This window comes from Syngnathoides biaculeatus, chromosome 12 (genome assembly GCF_019802595.1).
Source record: "Syngnathoides biaculeatus isolate LvHL_M chromosome 12, ASM1980259v1, whole genome shotgun sequence".
Taxonomy (NCBI): Eukaryota; Metazoa; Chordata; class Actinopteri; order Syngnathiformes; family Syngnathidae; genus Syngnathoides; species Syngnathoides biaculeatus.
The window spans coordinates 904,599-922,903 of NC_084651.1; the positions used below are offsets into that span (position 1 = coordinate 904,599).

An 18,305-nucleotide genomic window follows, 5' to 3' on the forward strand; every position below is an offset into this window, starting at 1 on the left:
AAAAAAAAAAAAAAAAAGGATAATAAATTCACGCCAGAATGAGCGAGACTCATAAAAGGCAGCTCCGTCGCTTTTGCCACCAGGGGGCGCTGTCAGATGAGCGGTCGCTGTCCAACATGGCCACCCACGTGTCAAATATCGTCTCCATATGCTCTAAATGCAATTCTGATCATAACCACACATTGTTTACTGAGAATTGAACAAACACGTCAAAAAAGTGTGCTTTTATTCACGTCTTCACCTGCTTTTCCCCTTTCAAATAAACATAAAGGATGGATAAACTAATCGATTGCTCCATCCTCGAGTTATAGAATTATTAATAAAGGTAACTTTTTTTTTGTATTTCATTAGATTACAATATGAGTGAAATTAGGGGTGAAATGATTGAGGTACTTCAGTCACTGATTAGTTTTTTCATTTTTATATTTGTAACAACATTTGAAGGATATGATGATCTATTATTCTTTTAATTTACTTTTAATATGTATTCTATTGTATTATAATATTTATGAAATGATTGCAAAAATTACTTAATTTTTTCATTTTAATTCTAAAAGAAATCTGTATGAAATGACAATCATTTGCCAAGATCACATTTATTTTATTTTTTTATATTTTCTTATTTGAATTGAAGTGTAATGAAATTGGTATGGTTAGTCAATCTTTGAAGTCACCTCTATTTAATTTTAAAATTACTGAAATTATTGGCAAGGCTAATGATATTTTTTGTTATTATGAGAATATTTACGAGTAATTTAAGATTAGATTAGAATATGCCAAATGGTACTGTTAACTCATTTACCTAGCCACATATTTATTTAATATTTTTTTAAATCACAAACCTTATTGAAATTTAATGATAATGATGTATATTTCATGTCATTTATTTTAATTCATTCAAATAAAAAAAAAAATCAACAAACTACTGGTAACAACAAATGCTCAGATCACTTTACTATTATTATTTTTGTATTTGTTGGACTATTTAAAATTCATGGTAAATAACGAGGTTGCCGCTGTGTTTTACTTGAATAAATAAATTATTGGCTACGTACATGAAATTCTGGGGGTTTCCTCCTCCAACTAGAATAAAAGAGTATTTCTCCCCCCCCCCCCATTGATAATAATTCCCAAACAGTCTTTGTTTTTCAACAATGACAATAAACAACTTTGTTTGAATCAATTGCGCTCTATTTTTTTTTTTTTTTTTTTAATTCCCTACCGGGCTCGAGCGTCTCGTCTTTTTCTTTCCTCCGCGAGTCGACTATTTCACGACCAGAGGTTTTTTTTTTTCCCATGATTGGAAAAATGCTTGCTCGTGAAAATTTGTGCGTGTGTGTGATCTTGCTTTTAGCCACCAATCTGTATTCTTCTCCTCTATCTTCATTCGCTTGGAATGAAAAAGCATCTCCCTGCTTGCTGCACTTAGTGGAATTGAATGTTGTACATTGGACACACACACACACACACACACACACACACACACACACAGAGAATGACACACTAACCAGTTCATCCTCCCATCCGTCGACCGCATGCGGCGCTTCCACCAGTTTTGGCGACGACGTCCAAGGTGGATCTGCTCCATCATTTGTGTATAAAATGTAAACTAATTTGTGGCTCCATACTGCCACTGATGCACTGTTGTGTCTCTTTGTTGTTTGTTTGTTGTCTGGTGGGCGACATGTTGTTGTTGTTTTTTGTGGCCTCAGGGTTTCTTGATGTCAAATCACTTGATTATTCTTGACCGTTGCTTCAGTACAATGCGTAAAGTGTGTTTTCCCGTTAAAAGTCATAGAAAACAGTTGAGTCTTTAATTACTCAGACGTATTAAAGATAATTCGGTCTTTCGAGAAGCCGGCGCGTCTACGAGCATTTTGTCTTTGTTTGCGTAAACCTCCCAAGAACAAAATGCAAGTGACAATTTGAAAGTCTTCAATGAACGTATTGTACCAACCGCAATTCCAACAAACATAAATAAAAATAATCCAATGATTTGACGTTGAATATAATGGCATAAAACATCAAAGACGAGTACGTCTAAAATCTCTCCAACGTACACGTTTTGGAAGTCGCTTAAATTGAGTTTTTCAATTATATTTGAGGTTGATTTATTAAAAAAAAAAAAAAAGAAATTGTCTTGGAAGCCTAAACAAATATGCGTGTGAGAGTTATTGATGACTGCATTGAGAAATACATTTGCATCAGAAAATATTCCGCGTGTACCCGTGTGTGTGCGCAATGATGAATGGACTTGCGCCACACTTGATTCCCTCACAACCTTAATCACAGACTCCAGAGTCGAGTCGGTTTTCTTGCATTTTTAGACGACGGTGAAAAGAGAACACAAACCAAAAAAAGCCCTACTAGCTAATTGTAGATTCATAAGACGACTTTGTGCTCGCAGCCCTGAGTCGGCAAGAAATGCCAACGCGCTAACGAGGCATGCTAACGAGGCACGCCGCTATCACGCGTTCGGCTAAATGCCGAGTGGGGAAAGAGAAAACATCAAAACGCCATCAAAGTCTTTCGTTATTATCATTAATACCTGAGGTTAAAGTATGTAAAATAACATTTTCATTGGCTTCAGTGAGGCAAATGAATTTTTTTGGGTAATGAAGATTAGAAACAAAAATTGGTTACATCTTGCGGATAAGTATGCTAAACCAACACATAATTACAGTCGCCTAATGTTTATCGCGGGGCGGGACGGGACGGGAGGGGTCACGTTCCACAACCCCCGAGAAAGACCAAAAACTGCAAAGTGGTCACCATCTTGTTGTTTTATTATTTATGTATATTTTAACGCTATATGTGTAAATATGAATGTGAGGTATTATTTGGGGGGGAAGTTAAGCTCTCTTTTGAAAGCCACACACGTTCAAACTCGCAGATACTACAGTGTGGAAAACGAGGCCAGCCGCCCACGAACGGACAAAAGTAATACCTCTGCCTCACATCCGTATTTTGTATCGATATTATGCGTAAAGATTTCAAGCATATATACAATATGCGGTCAATATTTTACGGGTTTCCCTCGAGCGATCTATGATTCCTGAACGTAACAAACGAGGTTCGTCGTCTCGCGCGGAAAAACGGCAACGTCAACAACAATGGCGGAAAACGGCTTGTCATCAAAATGTCTGCACTCCAAACATTTGTGAAGACAGGTGCAACTACACGCCCGTGGACAGCGCGACAACGTACTGACTGTATGTTACATGTGTACGCGTTATTTCCACTGCGTGTCTTGAGATGTGCTTGCGTGGTGGGAAAAACAACCCCCCCCCCCCAAAAAAAAAAATATTTGCAGTGTAAACACGCAAGGACACAAAACGCACGTCGTGAAAGACAAACGCCCGCAAAAACTTTCCCACGAAGTTCCGAAACAGGAGACGGGCGTACAACTTGTCGCTGTCCAAAAAAAAAAAATCCATCCAAATATCAATACCGTGTTGATTTTGACAATATCGCGGTCAAGCTATCGATGCTTTAGTTTAGCAATTATTTGCACTTTGATGAAATATAAGTCAATATATCCTTTGAATATCCGTATCGCACAACATGAAGTTGCTACATTTCCTAAAAAGACAGCTTAAGCACACCAAAGTATATGTCTGTCTTATCCAGCCATCCGTTTTCTTAGCCGCTCATCCTCACGAGGGCCGCGGGGAGCTGTCGATGGGCGGCGGGCTCAACTGGTCGTCAGCCAATCGCATGGGGCAATTTCGAGTGTCTAATTAATTTGGCATTTTGTTTTTGGGATGTGCTCGGAGAAAACCGTCGCAGGCACGGGGAGAACATGCAAACTCCGCACAGGGGGGGGTCGGGATCGAACCTGGGACCTCGGAACGTTGAGGTCAACGCTGAAATTGGTACAAATGTGATACAAATAAATGATCCAATACCATTTTGACTCTAATCTGACCTCCAGAGCAATTTTTTATTTTTTTTTGGATAACTTTATTTATTGCTTTTCTGATATTCATGCGCCGTTATATATTCTCTGCGTGGGAAAACATGACCTGCAGTGGGGATTTTTTTTTTCTTCTTTTAATTACATTTGCCGTTGAACGAGTCCGCTTGATTGCAAAATCGTGCAGTTTGTCAACATTCCTACGGCTTCATTTCCCTCTCTTGAGAATTCGCCGCGTCATCAAAGTCGTGCCATTCCGTTTCCGAAATGAGAATACGGAGGCCACGCAGGACGACTGCGCGGCACATTTGTCATCGTTACGAGCGAAGAAGATGGCGAGGGGTTTTGGCGTCGGACGCGCCGGTCCCCGTGAACGATGCTGAGCCGGCCCCAATTGGCTAAATATGCTAATAAGCGCCATCGTTTTAGACACAACGGCCAAGAAGTTGTTAACGTACGCAGGGAAGTCGAAGGTCTTCGGAGGAAAATGTCTGCGGTGGCGGAATTATAGCAACAATTGTTTTTCCATCCAGCACCTGATATGTCGCATACAAGAAAATGTGGAAAAGTTCCAAAAGAGAACTTTCAGGTCACCAATAAGTCAAGGCCAATTTTTTTCATTATTTTTATTTTGGGTTGACCCCTCACAAATGTGTCGTCTGATTCGAATTAAAAAAAACTGCATTATTAAACTACATCATTAAAACATTGACAAGTAAATGGAAGGTAAAAAAATGAAACCCTTTTTGTCTTTTTTTTTTTTTTTTTTCCAGTTCAGTGGACATTGCGCTAGTCCTTCTAGTGTGCACATCTTGGCCACCGGGGGCAGTATAACACAGGCATGGCATGGCTGTATGAAGACTTCTCAGCTCCTCAAGTCGCAGGAATACCAGTTGCTCTTCGCAGAGGATAAACAATGTATGCCTGTGAGTATTCTCAAATTATCTGTCACTTTGCGTTTGTGTTGAAATATTTGTTCGCCACGTTTATGGCATTTCTCATGATGTGTTAGCATTACGCTAGCGGACTTCAGGAGGCGTTTTGAAGACAGTTTTGACAGTAGACTTCAATTGCAATGTGGTGGTGCTTGACTGTATTTCACCTTCAGTCTGATTGCTAAAACGAGACTGCAAACATTGAAGGAATTCAAGCGTTCCCGAAGTCGATGGGATTTCTGCAGCAGTCAGCGCGTCTCTAACGTTCACGAGCGCGACAAGGTCCCGTTCGCTAACCCTAAGCTGGAGCAAAATGTCTGACTCGCGCCCGATCCATTAGGGCAGGACCTGACGTTCTTGACAGCTGCACTCGGGACAATATTGCCCGGGCCCGGCTTTGCTATTTTTAACGCGTAAGAAACGCTGTCGTGAGTCTTTCGCTTTAAAGGGGAAAGAAACTGAATGTCAGGCCGTTAACGCTCGACTTGCGACGTGGAGTTTTTTTGCTTTCTTCTGGAAGGGCTCAAGTCCAGCACGTCCACTTAAAGGAAAAATGTAAACATGGTCGCCATTTGGGGGAAAAAAAGTGACACCTCTAAAAACAACATTTTGGCAACATTCTGTGGGCCATCTTGCAAATCGTCGTTCCTCATTCAGCTCAATGGAGACGCCATTAATCTGTTGTCAAATCTGAAGGGAGAAAAAAATACCCCCCCAATAGTCTTTAATAAATAGTGTGTTTTACTTCAAAGGCAAAAGAGTAACTAAATTGACTCACGGCAACACAACGGGGATTGTGGTGCTCCTTCTGTTGTACTCTGTGGCCACCAGGGGGCAGGATGAGAAATACTACTTGTAGATTTGATGATCAAACACAGAAGATGACAATCCATCCAAATTAAGACGAAGTAATATTACTCAGGCGGCACGGCGGATCAGCTGGAAAGCGTTGGCCTCACAGTTCTGAGGTCCCGGGTTCAATCCCGGCCCCACCTTGTGTGGAGTTTGCATGTTCTCCCCGTGCCTGCGTGGCTTTTCTCTGGGTGGGCACTCCGGTTTCCTCCCACATCCCAAAAATATGCATTCGCTAAAGACTCTAAATTGCCCCGTGGTGTGAGTGGGAGGGTCACTCTTGTCCGTCTCCGTGTGCCCTGCGATTGGCCCGCAAACCAGTCCAGGGTGTGCCCCGCCTCGTGCCCGTTGACAGCCGGGATAGGCTCCTGCACTCCCGTGACCCTCGTGAGGATAAGCGGTTAAGAAAATGGACGGATGGATGATATTAGCCACCTTTTGCACAGGATAAAGAATATATGCGTGTGAGTTTAGTATGTGCTGTCTACATGTATTTCTAAAGTTTGTGTTCCACTGTATGTCGTTTAGGGTGTTGCGTTGTTCGCCCGCCCATGGTGTTTCCATTATGTGTTAGCATTAAATTTGCAAACTTCCGTGAGACCAAGTTCATTTGGTTTCCTTAACGAGACGACGCAGGATTGTCTTTTTGTTTTCTGCTTAGTTTGACCGTGAACAGCTCCAGGCCTCTTTTTGAAAGATTGCTCACAATCCGAAGCGCCGCTTTGTCGGGAGGTTCACCGCCACAATGAACGTTTTTGCTCACAACTCAAGACGGGAATTTGGCTGAACGATGCTTAGGCCTACAAGAATCATCAGCAGAATCTGTTTTTCTGTGCTTGGCAAAGGGAATACATGAATATGATGATGTGCGGTGGTTACTTATCCTCTTTGAAGCATCAGACCCCCTGGTATCGATTGCCGCCAAAGCACGTCGCTCCTGATCGTGATGACGAATAGATTGCACAGAAAGGAAACGAGTCAGCAACACGCGGCCCGATCGGAGCCGTTTGGCTTTCCGGCGTTCGTCGAAGGCGATCAAGCGTCACCGCGCGCGGCCGGATCCTTTCTTTTTTCGAAAGGCGCTCGGATGCAGCGCTGTGGGTCCGTCCGGCGCGGGACGAGGCGATGGGGCGATGTGGCGATGAGGCGATGGGGTGATCTTCCAAGAGAGGGTGAAAGGAAAAGGTCAAGTGAAAGTGGAACGAGTCTCGAGATGAATGTCGCCTTCTGTGCCTTTCCGCTCGATGCTTGGATACGCTCGGAAAAGATCAAATGATTGGAAGAAATTATCGTTAGCTTGTTGTCTTTTGTGTTGAAGAAAACCTACGTTGGATTCACGCGAAAGTCAAAAGTCACTCTGCGCCGTTGACGGCTGTTGAATGGAAACAATCCACGTTGACACGGACGACTGGCCGGGAATGAGATTTTCTTCAAAATACGAATGTCAAGATGGACTCGGAATTTGCCCGTGCGACTGTTGTCTGTCTCCGTGTGCCCTGCGATTGGCTGGCGACCAGTTCAGGGCGTACCCCGCCGCCCGCCCGATGACCGCTGGGATTGGTTCCGGGACTCCCGCGATCCTTGTGAGGATAAGCGACTCAGAACGCGGATGAATGAATGGATGGATGTTAGGCCAGTCACTCAAAATACGGCTTTTTATTAACAAGATGAATCCAAGATGCTCGTTTTCACGAACAGCTCTGACAAACCAGATGTAAACATCCGCGAACATTTCATCAGTGAATTCCCACATACATTTTTGCTAAACACCAAAGACGATTAAACGATTCAATGAAGCAGTTTTATAACCACCGGAGATGATTGGGTCTGTTGCTCCTTAACTCGCAAGCCGCGTAGCGCATGTCACGTCGTCCTGCCCATTTGCGACCGCTCGATCGTCTGAGCCTTCATCAGCCGTCCGCGCGCGACAGCTCGAGCTCGAGCCTCCTCTTCCGCCATTAACGGCGAGCGCTGAAACATTTCGGTGAGACATTCGGCCAGGCGTCCGTTTTGTGCGTCGCTTGCAGGCGGGCTGGAGCCTAAACCGGCTGACGTCAGGCGAAAGCCAGGCAAGACCTCGACCGGTTGGCGGCCAATCGCGAGGCCTCTCTAGGCGAACGTGACCAACACGTGCACAGGACATACACGGGATATTGTGGTCACTTCATACAAACGAGTTTGATGGTCCTCCCACCCTTCCCATCAACAACAGCCAAGCTCAAGACTTTGTCGGGGGAGGATGGAGCCTCCCTAAACAATAATCGCTCATTTTGAAAATAGAATCTTATTCTCGTATTTTCATTCAGGGAAAGATGACTTTATTGTCCATGGAAAAAAACAAAATGGTAAAGTAGTTCAAATTTATACTTTGACTTCAATTTAAAATGGCCTGGTCTCAAACCTCTGAGCAAACAATTTTTTTCTTTCGGTACTTCAAATCCACTCAATGGCCAGTTCGGGTCACATTTCTGGAGAATATTTGATTTCCGTTTCAGAGATAAGGCCACCGCAATTGTGTTCAGATGTTGTGGCCAATCTAAAACGCACACATACAAAAGCGGGGGCGTTCCAGAACATTTTGAGCGCTTGGTATTCAGTTATGACAAACGATTTTTGCACACCGCCATGTTCCAGACAAGCCCTTGAGACCGAACTCTTTGTATCCAAGAAAACGCAAAGCCACGTTGCCGTCGTGCTTCGCGTCAGTTTTAATCCTGATTCTTCTCATTTAAAGGCTTCAGTCAAAGTTCACGCGTCATCACGCCACAACTTTTCTAATCTTTTCATATCCTGCCAGACGTTAATTTTCACAGCCGACCTCCTCGGTGTGCTTCTCACGCGTCAGACGCCGCGTCCGTTGGTTAAAGACGTCTTCCGTCGTCACCCGACGCTTTCCAGCAGGAACTGAACGCGCTTGGCCGCGCTTTCAGTCTCGCGATAAGATCTGCCGGGCTTCCAGCCGGTTCTTGTTTTGTCTTTGTCGGCGCAAGACGAATTCGGGGGCTTGCGGTCGCGGCCCAATCGCGTGAGGTTGCTCTCGGTCTTCAGGTTCAGGGAGGCGTAAGAGCCCACGGTCTTCCAGTCCTTTGTCGTTTTTTTGCTCGTTTTGGAGCGTGACGGCTCCTTGGCCTCGGTGGCGTTCCGGCGACTGATGGAGCCGGTCGGCATCCAGTCGTAGCTGGGGTTCTGCAGCTCGTTGTCGACCGTCTCGACCAGACTCAGGTAGGTGAAGACCGACTTGTGGGGGCAGCTCGGAAGCCCGGCGCTCGAGACGGTCTCCGGCGACTTCCTGTGTTTCCGTTTGGCCGTCTTCTCTCGACTGTGATGCGTTCGGGCCGACGGCTCGGGCCTGCCGGGTCCTCTCCGCTGCTTTTTCGCCTCCCGGTGGTCGTCGCCCTCGCGGGACCCGACCATTGTCACCGTCTTGAACGGCTCCTCGGTCTCTCTGAGATTCCTGTGGGACGGGATGGGTTTCCGGTTGTTTCCATTAGTTTGAGTCACTCTTATGTCCTTAGGCTCCTTGAGAATGTCAATCATGTAGGACTGGGCAGGCTTCTGGCGGTTTTCGCAAGCTTTATCCACTCTTACGGGGTCCTTCGTCTCCTTAAGATAATCCCGCATGTAGGACGGTACAGGCCTCCGGTGGTTTCCATGAGTTTGATGTACTTTTATCAGGTCCTTAGTCTCCTTAAGATTGTCACACGTGTAAGACAGGACAGGCTTCCGGTGGTTTCTATGGCTTTCATCCCCTCTGATCAAATCCTTAGTCTCCTTGAAACTGCTGTGGATGTTTCTTTTATCAACTCCTTTTCGCTCTCTTCTCAGGTCCTTCGTCTCGCAAGAATCATCATGCGTGTGGGATGCAAGGTGATTCCGGTGGTTTCCACTTGATTTATTGCCTCCTACGAACTCCTTAGTGTCCTTAAGACTGGTATTTGTGTAGTTGTTTCCGTTTCTCCTTTTGACTTCTTTTGTCCCTCTCAGGAACTCTTTAGTCTCCCAAAAGATGTCCCGCGTGTGGGTTGCTTGGTTTTTGCGGTTGTTTGTGTTTATATTTTTAACTGTTTTCAAGTCCGTTGTGTCCTTATCCCTGTCACCCTCGTTTTCATTTGCGTCTTCAACTCTCAGAAGCTCCCTAATCTCTTCAAGATTGTCACGCATGTGGGACGCAAAGTAATGGTTGGCGTCTTTGTTTTTGACTATGAGCTCCTTAGTCTCTTCTAGGTTGTCACCCATGAAGGATGCAAGGTGGTTGTTTTCATTTGTTTCGACTCTTAAAAGCTCCCGAATCTCTTCAAGATTGTCATGCGTGCGGGACGCAAAGTGATTTCTGCCATTTGTGTTTTTGACTCTTTTGTGCTCCTTAGTCTCGTCAAGATTGTCACCCATGTGGGACGCAAGGCGATTGCTTTCATTTGTGTTTTTGACTCTGAGAAGCTCCCTAATCTCTTCAAGATTGTCACACATGTGGGACACAAAGTGGTTTTTGGCATCTGTATTTTTGACTCTTATGGGCTCCTTCGTCTCTTCCAAATTGTCCCCCATTTGGGCTGCACAGCGATTGTTGTCATTCATGTTTTTGACTCTCGTCGGCTCCTTAGTCTCGTCAATATTGTCACCCGTGTGGGATGCAAGGTGGTTGTTTTCCAAAGGTTTTGGTTCCCTAGTCTTCTCCAGATTGTCATACGTGTGGAATGAAAGCTGCTTCTGCTTGTTTCCGTTTGCTTCACCCTCTCCTGTTAATTCCGTAGTCTCCATAAAACTGTCCTGCACGTGGTATGTAAGAGCGATCCGGTCGTGTCCGTGAGTGTTTTGGCCTTCTGTGAAGTCCGTAGTCTCCTTCTGACCGTCATACATGAAGGACTCGGGGGTATTTTGCTGGTTTCCACTCGTTTTCTCAATTTCCATGAAGTCCTCAGTCTCCGAAAGGCTGTCGTACAAGGGGGAGACCAGGGGTTTTCTGTTCTTTCCACTTGTGTCTTCAACCTTTCTGGCCTCATTTGTCTCATTCAGACTAAAATGCATGCGGTTGTTTCCATTCCTTTCGTTGCGTCCTTTTTGCTCCTTAGTCTCCATAAGACTGTCTCGCACACGGTGGTTATCTAATCCAGTGAGGTGCCCAGTCTCTTCAAGGCTCTGATGGTAGTGGGATGCAAGGGTCTTGGTGTTGTTTCTGTTTGTTTTTCCAACTATGCCTTTCATCAGCTCCTTAGTCTCCTTATGACCGTGACGCACGTGCAGAGGTGTGATGGTCTCCTGCTCCTGTCTGCGTGTCCTATGCACTCCCTTTCTCTCGAGGGGCGTCTCTTGAGGTCTGTGAGGCTTGCGCTCGGGTCCCTTTCCCTCTTTGGAACGGGCCTTTTTGGCCACCGAGCTTTCGATCTGCGAGCACAGCCAGCGCAGGAACGCCGCTTCGGACCGGTTGCGCAGCGCCGCCCCGGGCTGCGCGGCGTGAAGGTGGATGCACTCCACCACCACGTCGGGCAGCGAGGGCAGCATCTCCGGGGGGATGTGGCCCACCAGCCGGGTCAGGCGTTCGCTGTAGACGTCCATGGGGAGCGGCGAGCGTAGCCGGGCCCTAAGTAGGCTCTCACTCTAGCTGACACGCGGCGATGAACGCTCTGCCGGTGTGCGTTCAAAGCTGAGCGGCGATGTAACAAGGCTCTGATGGCGTCATCACACGCCGGCCGGTGACATCGAAAACGCCGTGCTGAAAGTCGAAGTCATAGACGCGATCACGTTAGGCGCGCGGCAGCGGTTGCCTTAGCGACAGCCGCCGCTTCTGCCACTCTGAACAGTGAGCTGCAGGTATAATCACGTATCCTCTGCCATATAATTGACATTTAATACTACGAGTACTGTGTACGGGTCATCGTTAGACGCTGCTTTCCCAGTGCTGTAATGAATCTCTGTTACCAGATTGCCACTGTGTGCTAGTCTGTCTCGTTCTGGGAATTGATACCATTTCCTTGTTGGAGGTGGACAGAGCGCTAGCGAAGTGACTGGAAGTATGGACACGTTCATTGAGGGTGAAAATAAATCGTTTGAGTTAGTTTTATCGTGACAAGACTGTTCAAACAGACTGAAAACTGATCATAAAAAAAATGTCAAAATTAAAAATATGTTGTGTAGCTTCGTACGGCCCGTTTCTCATTCGCGGGCCTCCGTTAGCCGTGGCATTTTGTCACCGAGCTGCCCGAGGTTCCGCCCGTCTCGGCTTGGCGATTCTCATTTGCACCGTGCGGCGCCTTCAGCTGTCACGCTGGCTCGCTTTGCTTTGTGCGAGTCAGGGCACACAAATGGATTCCGGGTTCAAAAATTGCAAAACGTGTTTGGCTACGAAGTTCCAGTGGCAAGGGAATCCATTGTGCATAATTGCCACGTCGATGCTCTACTGTACATTTGCAAGTCAGGCGTTTTGCTACACTGGAATCAAAAATGTGCCGGTTTTCAGCCACTTAGCCTCAAGCTGCTGTAATGCTGGTCGTCTTTTCTTATGAAAAACTCAATAAAACACACGGATAAAGACGGTTTGGGATTTTTTTTTTTTTTTTTTTGTGCTAAATTACAGTCCATATAATCGCGCTAGAGAACTGACGCTGAACCAAAAGTAGTTTCCGTAGTAAGACAGACAAAACACTCAAAGGAAGTTCTAGCATTACCCTGGGCAAATATGGATTTGGTTCTACAAACAAAAAGGCAGCTTGAGCTAATGAAAAAATGAAAATCAGCCCCAGTATTTCTTGATACAACTTGACCGCTTCTGAAGCTAATAAATTCCCATCATGCTAGTTGCGTTGTCTTGGAAAAAATAAAAGAAAACAGATGGAAAATTCTAGAAGTCACAATGAGGAGCTCATCGTGTTGTATCGTATATTTCAACGTTCAAGCTGTGCGCGTTACAGGGATGAGAACTGAGCTCATTTTTGAAAGTGGGATTGCATTTTTTTATTTCTTTTTTTAACAATCAATATTTTGTCAATTCAGCGGCTGTTTTTCTGCCATCACCATAATCGTGTGGTGACACTGCGAGTTCACCTCATCTGTTTTAGGAGGCTTTTCAATCCAATTTGCTCATCGCGGCTGCGGCGCCGGGCCGACCCGCGCTGGCTGCTTTTAGTGTTAAAGGAAAGAAGTTTGCGGCTGATGGGAAAGCTTTGCCCTTTCCCCTGGAAAAGGTTTGTGTGGATTAATTGTGTCAGCTCACAAAGTATGTATTTTTGGAAGCTTGAAAAATTCATCTGGCTTCATCCGGCAGGTGGTGTGGGATTTAATTAGGTAGCTGCCTTTAATGCCTTGTACAAAACACAAGACAGCATTTGTCACACTGCTAAAAGGGAACATCTTGTGATGGAGGCCCTCTTTTTTTTTTTTTTTTTTGGTCTGCGGCGGGTTGGTCGTCTTCCCACGAGGGGCGATGCGCGTCGGCCGCCCCTTTTGTCTTCGCTCGCGCCCGGGGCGGCCCCCGGGACGAGCCGGGAGAGAGGCTGATGGGTCTGGCGCCGCTTCAGAGCGGTCGGAGGCGCGGGTGCCAAAAGGTGCCGAGGCGAGACTCTGCCGGGACGGAGAACGCCTCGGCTTTGTTTACCAAAGCGGCCGCGGCCTGACGTCCGCCTGCAAAAAGCAAAGGCCGTCCGATCGTCTCGCCAGCCAATCGAAGCTGTTAGCGGAGACCATATGACCCTCGCGCTGCTGCTTTCCATGGTGAATTCCTGATAGAATCACCCAAATTTGACAGCCTTCGATGGAGTAGGCCTCAATCCCAGCCAGGGTTGCAAAACCCTTTTCAAAGTTGCTCATTTATTTTCCTGAGAAATGAATGGCAATTTATGGAAAGAAATGGCGATAAACACAATTACGGATTGGCTCTCGAAAGGGAAATAAAATCGAGTTGGGGAAAGCACTCAGATCGTAGTCAATCCCCATGGAAACGTTCCACTTTAGATGATTTCCAACATCACGCATGCCGTTTACTTTCCCACCGAAATTGACTGGAAACTTGCCACTAATGCGACTTAGAGGAACGGTGATGATAACTGTTAAAATAGCTGAGGAATAAATTTCCAAGTAAAGCCACCCAGCCAGACATTTGCGGATGTCGGCATTTGACCCGCAAATCTTATCTGGTCTCCTCCCAGATCGGGATTTGACGGCATCCGTGCGGCCTTATTGCTTTCCGCCCACTCCTTCCTTCCCTCCTTTGTCTCGTTTGGACGGCGAATGTGCTGTGTGACTGGCTGGCATCCACGCTGAGTGGAATTGAAGGCTTTTAGTCATCGTGCATTCGCTGCCAGGGCTAATGGCTCCAATCATCATGTTCAAAGGGAAAAAGAAGAAAAGGAGCAAGACGTCATTTGCGCGATGGGCTGGAGCCCTTCTCCTCAATTCAGCCTTCATTTCTGACGTCTTTTGTTTCCTGATGGACGCGTGGATGAATTTATAATGCGAGGCTGCGTTTGATCCCCGCAACCGCCGCTTCCCTAGCCGAGGGTTAAATCACAGTGCAAGTGTCGCGTCGCATCATTATTCCGTTCACTTCTGGAAGGTCAAGTACTTCGCCGTGCGGTTGAGGACGCTTTATTATCGCCGATAAATAGATGTTATGCATCTGCTCGTGGAAGGAATCGAGCTACTAAGCCGTTAACCTTTCCCCATGCTAATTGTTAACATGAGAATGTGCAGGCTGGGATGTTTTTTTTTTTTTTTTTTCGCCCCAAAGCGAGTATTCAGTATACAAACGAGGGATTTAACTGGACGCCAAAACTCACAGTTCACTTGGTACTTTGTTTTACAGTCAAATTGCGGTTTATACTAGCGAATGGAAGACAGGGTTTCCCAACTTTTATTGCGCCAAGGCACAAGTTTTACATGAGAAGAACTCTTGAGGTACACCACCAAACACAAATGTCACAAAAACAAACGGTTACACGGGTTTCTTTTCATTTAGTGGAATGTACGGCAATGTGGGAAAACAAAACATGAAGATTTGATGAAATTCCAAGCACACTGTTAAACGTATATTGTCCGCTAGCTTAATTCTGGAATGTACTCTATTTGTTTATGGAGTAGACGTGGATACAATGTTCTGTATCAAGAAGTCTGATATACATGTGATATATATATATATATATATATATATATATATTCATAGAAACCACTGTTTTATTAGTGGAGGGAAGCACCATTAGGGGAAAAAAAAAAAAAAATCCCCGCGATGATGTAGCAAACATCTAATTATCATTTATGTACTAAAAAATAGCCCCATTTGTCTCCAAACTGAGTACCAAATCAAGGTCGCATTTGCCAGGTAACGTTGCAGTAATGATCAGAAGTGAGAGATTGCATTTCCGTCCCGACCCAACGTTTCATATTCACAGTGAAAATCCACTTTGGACTCGGCACTTGCAAGCAAACATTTGCATAACAAGATGGCTACCACACGGAAACAAAGCAAGAGTTAGCAAAGTTTGAATGGGCGCACGTGGGCAGGGAAGAACTCCGAATGAGCCACTCGGGTGTGATCGAAGCCATTTCAACTTTTCTTTGCTACTGGAATAAAAACTCAAGTTCTCATTTAAAGGCCACTAATCCGTCCTAATTGTTGTGGGTTTTTTTTTTTTGCGGTGTCATAGAGCCGTGATTCCCAACCCGTGTGCCGCTGGAAATTTCACTTAATTGGTCATGAGATTATTTATTTACAACAAATAATGTATCTATCTTCATCATTGTATGGCAGTGGCATCTAAAGACCGACGGAACATATAAAGGCTCTTCTATAAGATAGCAGAAAGTGTACAATTGACTTGTGTATCCAATTTTTGTGACTTTTCTTTTGGTGTACCGTTCAATTCAATAAAATCAATAAAGGTTAGGCCTGGCAGAACCACATTAAGTATCAACGGGAAAGCAAAATCTTTCACAGAAAATGCATCATGTGAACTTTTGTTACTACAAAGGACTTGCGCCAAAAGAACAAAGGAGGGGAACTGATAGAACAGGAACAGGAACTAGCGGATGAGAATGAAAAATCAACAAAACGGGACTACTGTTTGAAACATTTAGGTTAAGAAGGAATTGACCCCTCCGTGGATATTGCGCAATCCGCGTCACTGACCAATCAGAGGCCAGAGATCTGCGTAGACCAAAGCCCGTTTTTGCTCCCGCCATTTTCTCAGACAACATTGCGTGGTCCAGTATAGGTTTAGTTAGCGTTTTATCGCGTATTTGGTGTTATTTAACAAAAAATATGGTTAAGAGGTGTAGTCACGGACTTTGTAATAGTGACGACGGGTATCCCGAAAGGCGAGTCGGTGGGACTTCGATTCGTACCCTTTCCAAAACCGAAGACCCGGTACGAAAAATGCCTTCGATGGGTCAAACTTTGTGGAAGACCGCATCATCAACTAAATCCATCTAATATCAATCGGAACACACATGTTTGCACGAAGATATGCCCTAAATTTGATTTTTAATACACGTCTCGTATAAATGAATTCCAAGTTCTTCGCTAGCATAACACCGCTGCGTGTGAACGATTGACACACTTATTCCTTGTTGAGCGATATTTAGCGACGATCGGACTGCACAAACGTATCGATTTCTTGCCGGCTCGCGGCCAGAACCTCAACCGAACGGTGTTTGCGCGAAGATATGCCCTAAATTTGATTTTTAATACACGTCTCGTATAAATGAATGAGACGTTCTGCGCTAGCATAACACTGCTGCGTGTGAACGATTGAATGAAATCAGAAGCATGGCGTCTGTCTCAGTTCAGAATGTGTTGTATTGTATTTGCCATTTTTACGAATTGTTTGTCTTACGTCAGCGCACGTGGCGTGACGTCACTTCAGGAGGCGTGGTTAAGTGCCCCGTACGGAGGGGTCAATTGTGGACAAGGACCCACGACAAAGTTGCGAAAGAACAACAAACAAGGACTTAAGACCAAAGAGAGCCAAGATTCAACAAAATGAACACAAACAGAAAGTAATCAACACAAGCGGACTCGAGCTGGTGGCAGGGCCTGGTAAAAACTGCAAAAATGGACCCAATCCAAACAAAGCAACTGGGAAACTGAGAAACAGGATTAAAAGCAAATACTGCGCCGTACCTCTTGATGAAGATCGATCAAAATGGATTTGGACCAAAGAACGACACGATCTGAAGAAGTCTTCAAAACCAGTTGGGAGACGCTTGATTCTTTAATGACTCTGAACATGGACCAAAAGCAAAAGTGAAAATGGGAGGAACCCCCTCCCACTTCAAAGATTCCAATCTGTGGCGGCTCAGGGACACAACAGAACCCGAGAAACTTTGAAACAAAAATAATTGTGAAAAACACGACTCGACTTGAACGCAAGTGGAAAAAGACCAGAAGGAACTATGAGTAACACAAAGATTGTTTCAAAAAGAACACGATCCAAAAAGACTGCAAAAATCACAGGAGCAGAATGTGACGAGAGTTGAAGACACCTGGGGAAGGAACAACATGATGGGGAAAAAAAAAAAAAAAAAAAAAATCAAAACAAAGAAGGATTAGCAGCCACAGAACATGTCGGTCCAACAGAACTGAAAGGATGAAAAAAACTAATTACGAAACACACTTGGGTGGAGAAGGTGCTGTCCAGATTTAAAAGCAAAGACCTGTGAAGTGAGAGGCGGAGAAGGAAGACTGATCGCAAATATACAAACCATCCAAATGACACTTTGTCAATTCAAAACAAAAAAGGGTGACGTGAGCTTGGAGAACAAACATGATCCAAAAAACGGATAACAGCATCTAAACGATAACAGAATTTTTTGCAAGTCGCAGACTTGAATTCTGAAGAATGGTAAAAACAAATCAGAACAAAGAACGGTCAAGAACAACCATCGATCCGACTTCAGTGGCGAACGCTAACGGCTTCTGCTGGCCCTTTGCATCGATCGAGAGAGCCAAAGTAATGGCGGCCTTCCACTCGACTTTATTCATGACGGTTAGAACCGCCGTAAAACGGGAACAGCGCAGTGTACTTACTCAGCTTTCAATTAGACGGCTAAAACCGGCTCAGCGTAGCGCTAACGGATTCAGTCTCTCGCATCCACAGGCGACGCTTCGCAACATCATCATTGAATGAAGTATAATTAAAGGGAGGTGCTACGCAGGTAAAATTCATTTCCGCTCTCCTCAATTTTTGCTTCCCCCGGCGCGAGCTTTCGTTGACAAATCCTCCTCCGCTCTTTACGTGACTTTGCTGCAGATTGTCAAACCGCTCTGGAAAACACCGGGCAGATCGATGAGCGCGCTCCGTTTTGGCGCTGATTTCAAGAGTAGAGCTCGCCTTTTGCTCCGCTCGAGCGTCTGTGGAATTGTCATGCGAAGGGGGCGGGGGGAGAGCGGGAGGCCGGTTTTGGAGGTCGGTTCGCCCAAAGCCGAAGCTGTGCTGCGTCGGCGCCGTTTTGACGGTGCGAGGTCACTCAAGGGCAACGATAGCTAGCGTCACACGTAGTAGCGCTTCGGCCCTGAAAATGCAGCCATTGTGGCCCTCAAGACTCTTTTGCAGTGCACTCATTTAAGACGCTATCATTAGATTTCCATCGCATTTTAGATGACCGCTATTCCTCGT

The 18,305-nt window shown here is 45.4% G+C and overlaps 1 protein-coding gene across 1 annotated transcript in view; it reads left to right on the top strand.

Annotated features, from left to right (window-relative positions):
* The window catches only part of slc8a1b (solute carrier family 8 member 1b), a 151,050-nt gene that overhangs the window by 7,812 nt on the left and 124,933 nt on the right, over positions 1 to 18,305 (top strand). The window contains exon 2 of the mRNA XM_061837833.1: positions 4,690 to 4,842. Within this exon, the coding sequence (XP_061693817.1) occupies positions 4,771 to 4,842 (72 nt within the window). The 5' untranslated portion in view covers positions 4,690 to 4,770. The remainder of the gene's footprint in view (positions 1 to 4,689; positions 4,843 to 18,305) is intronic.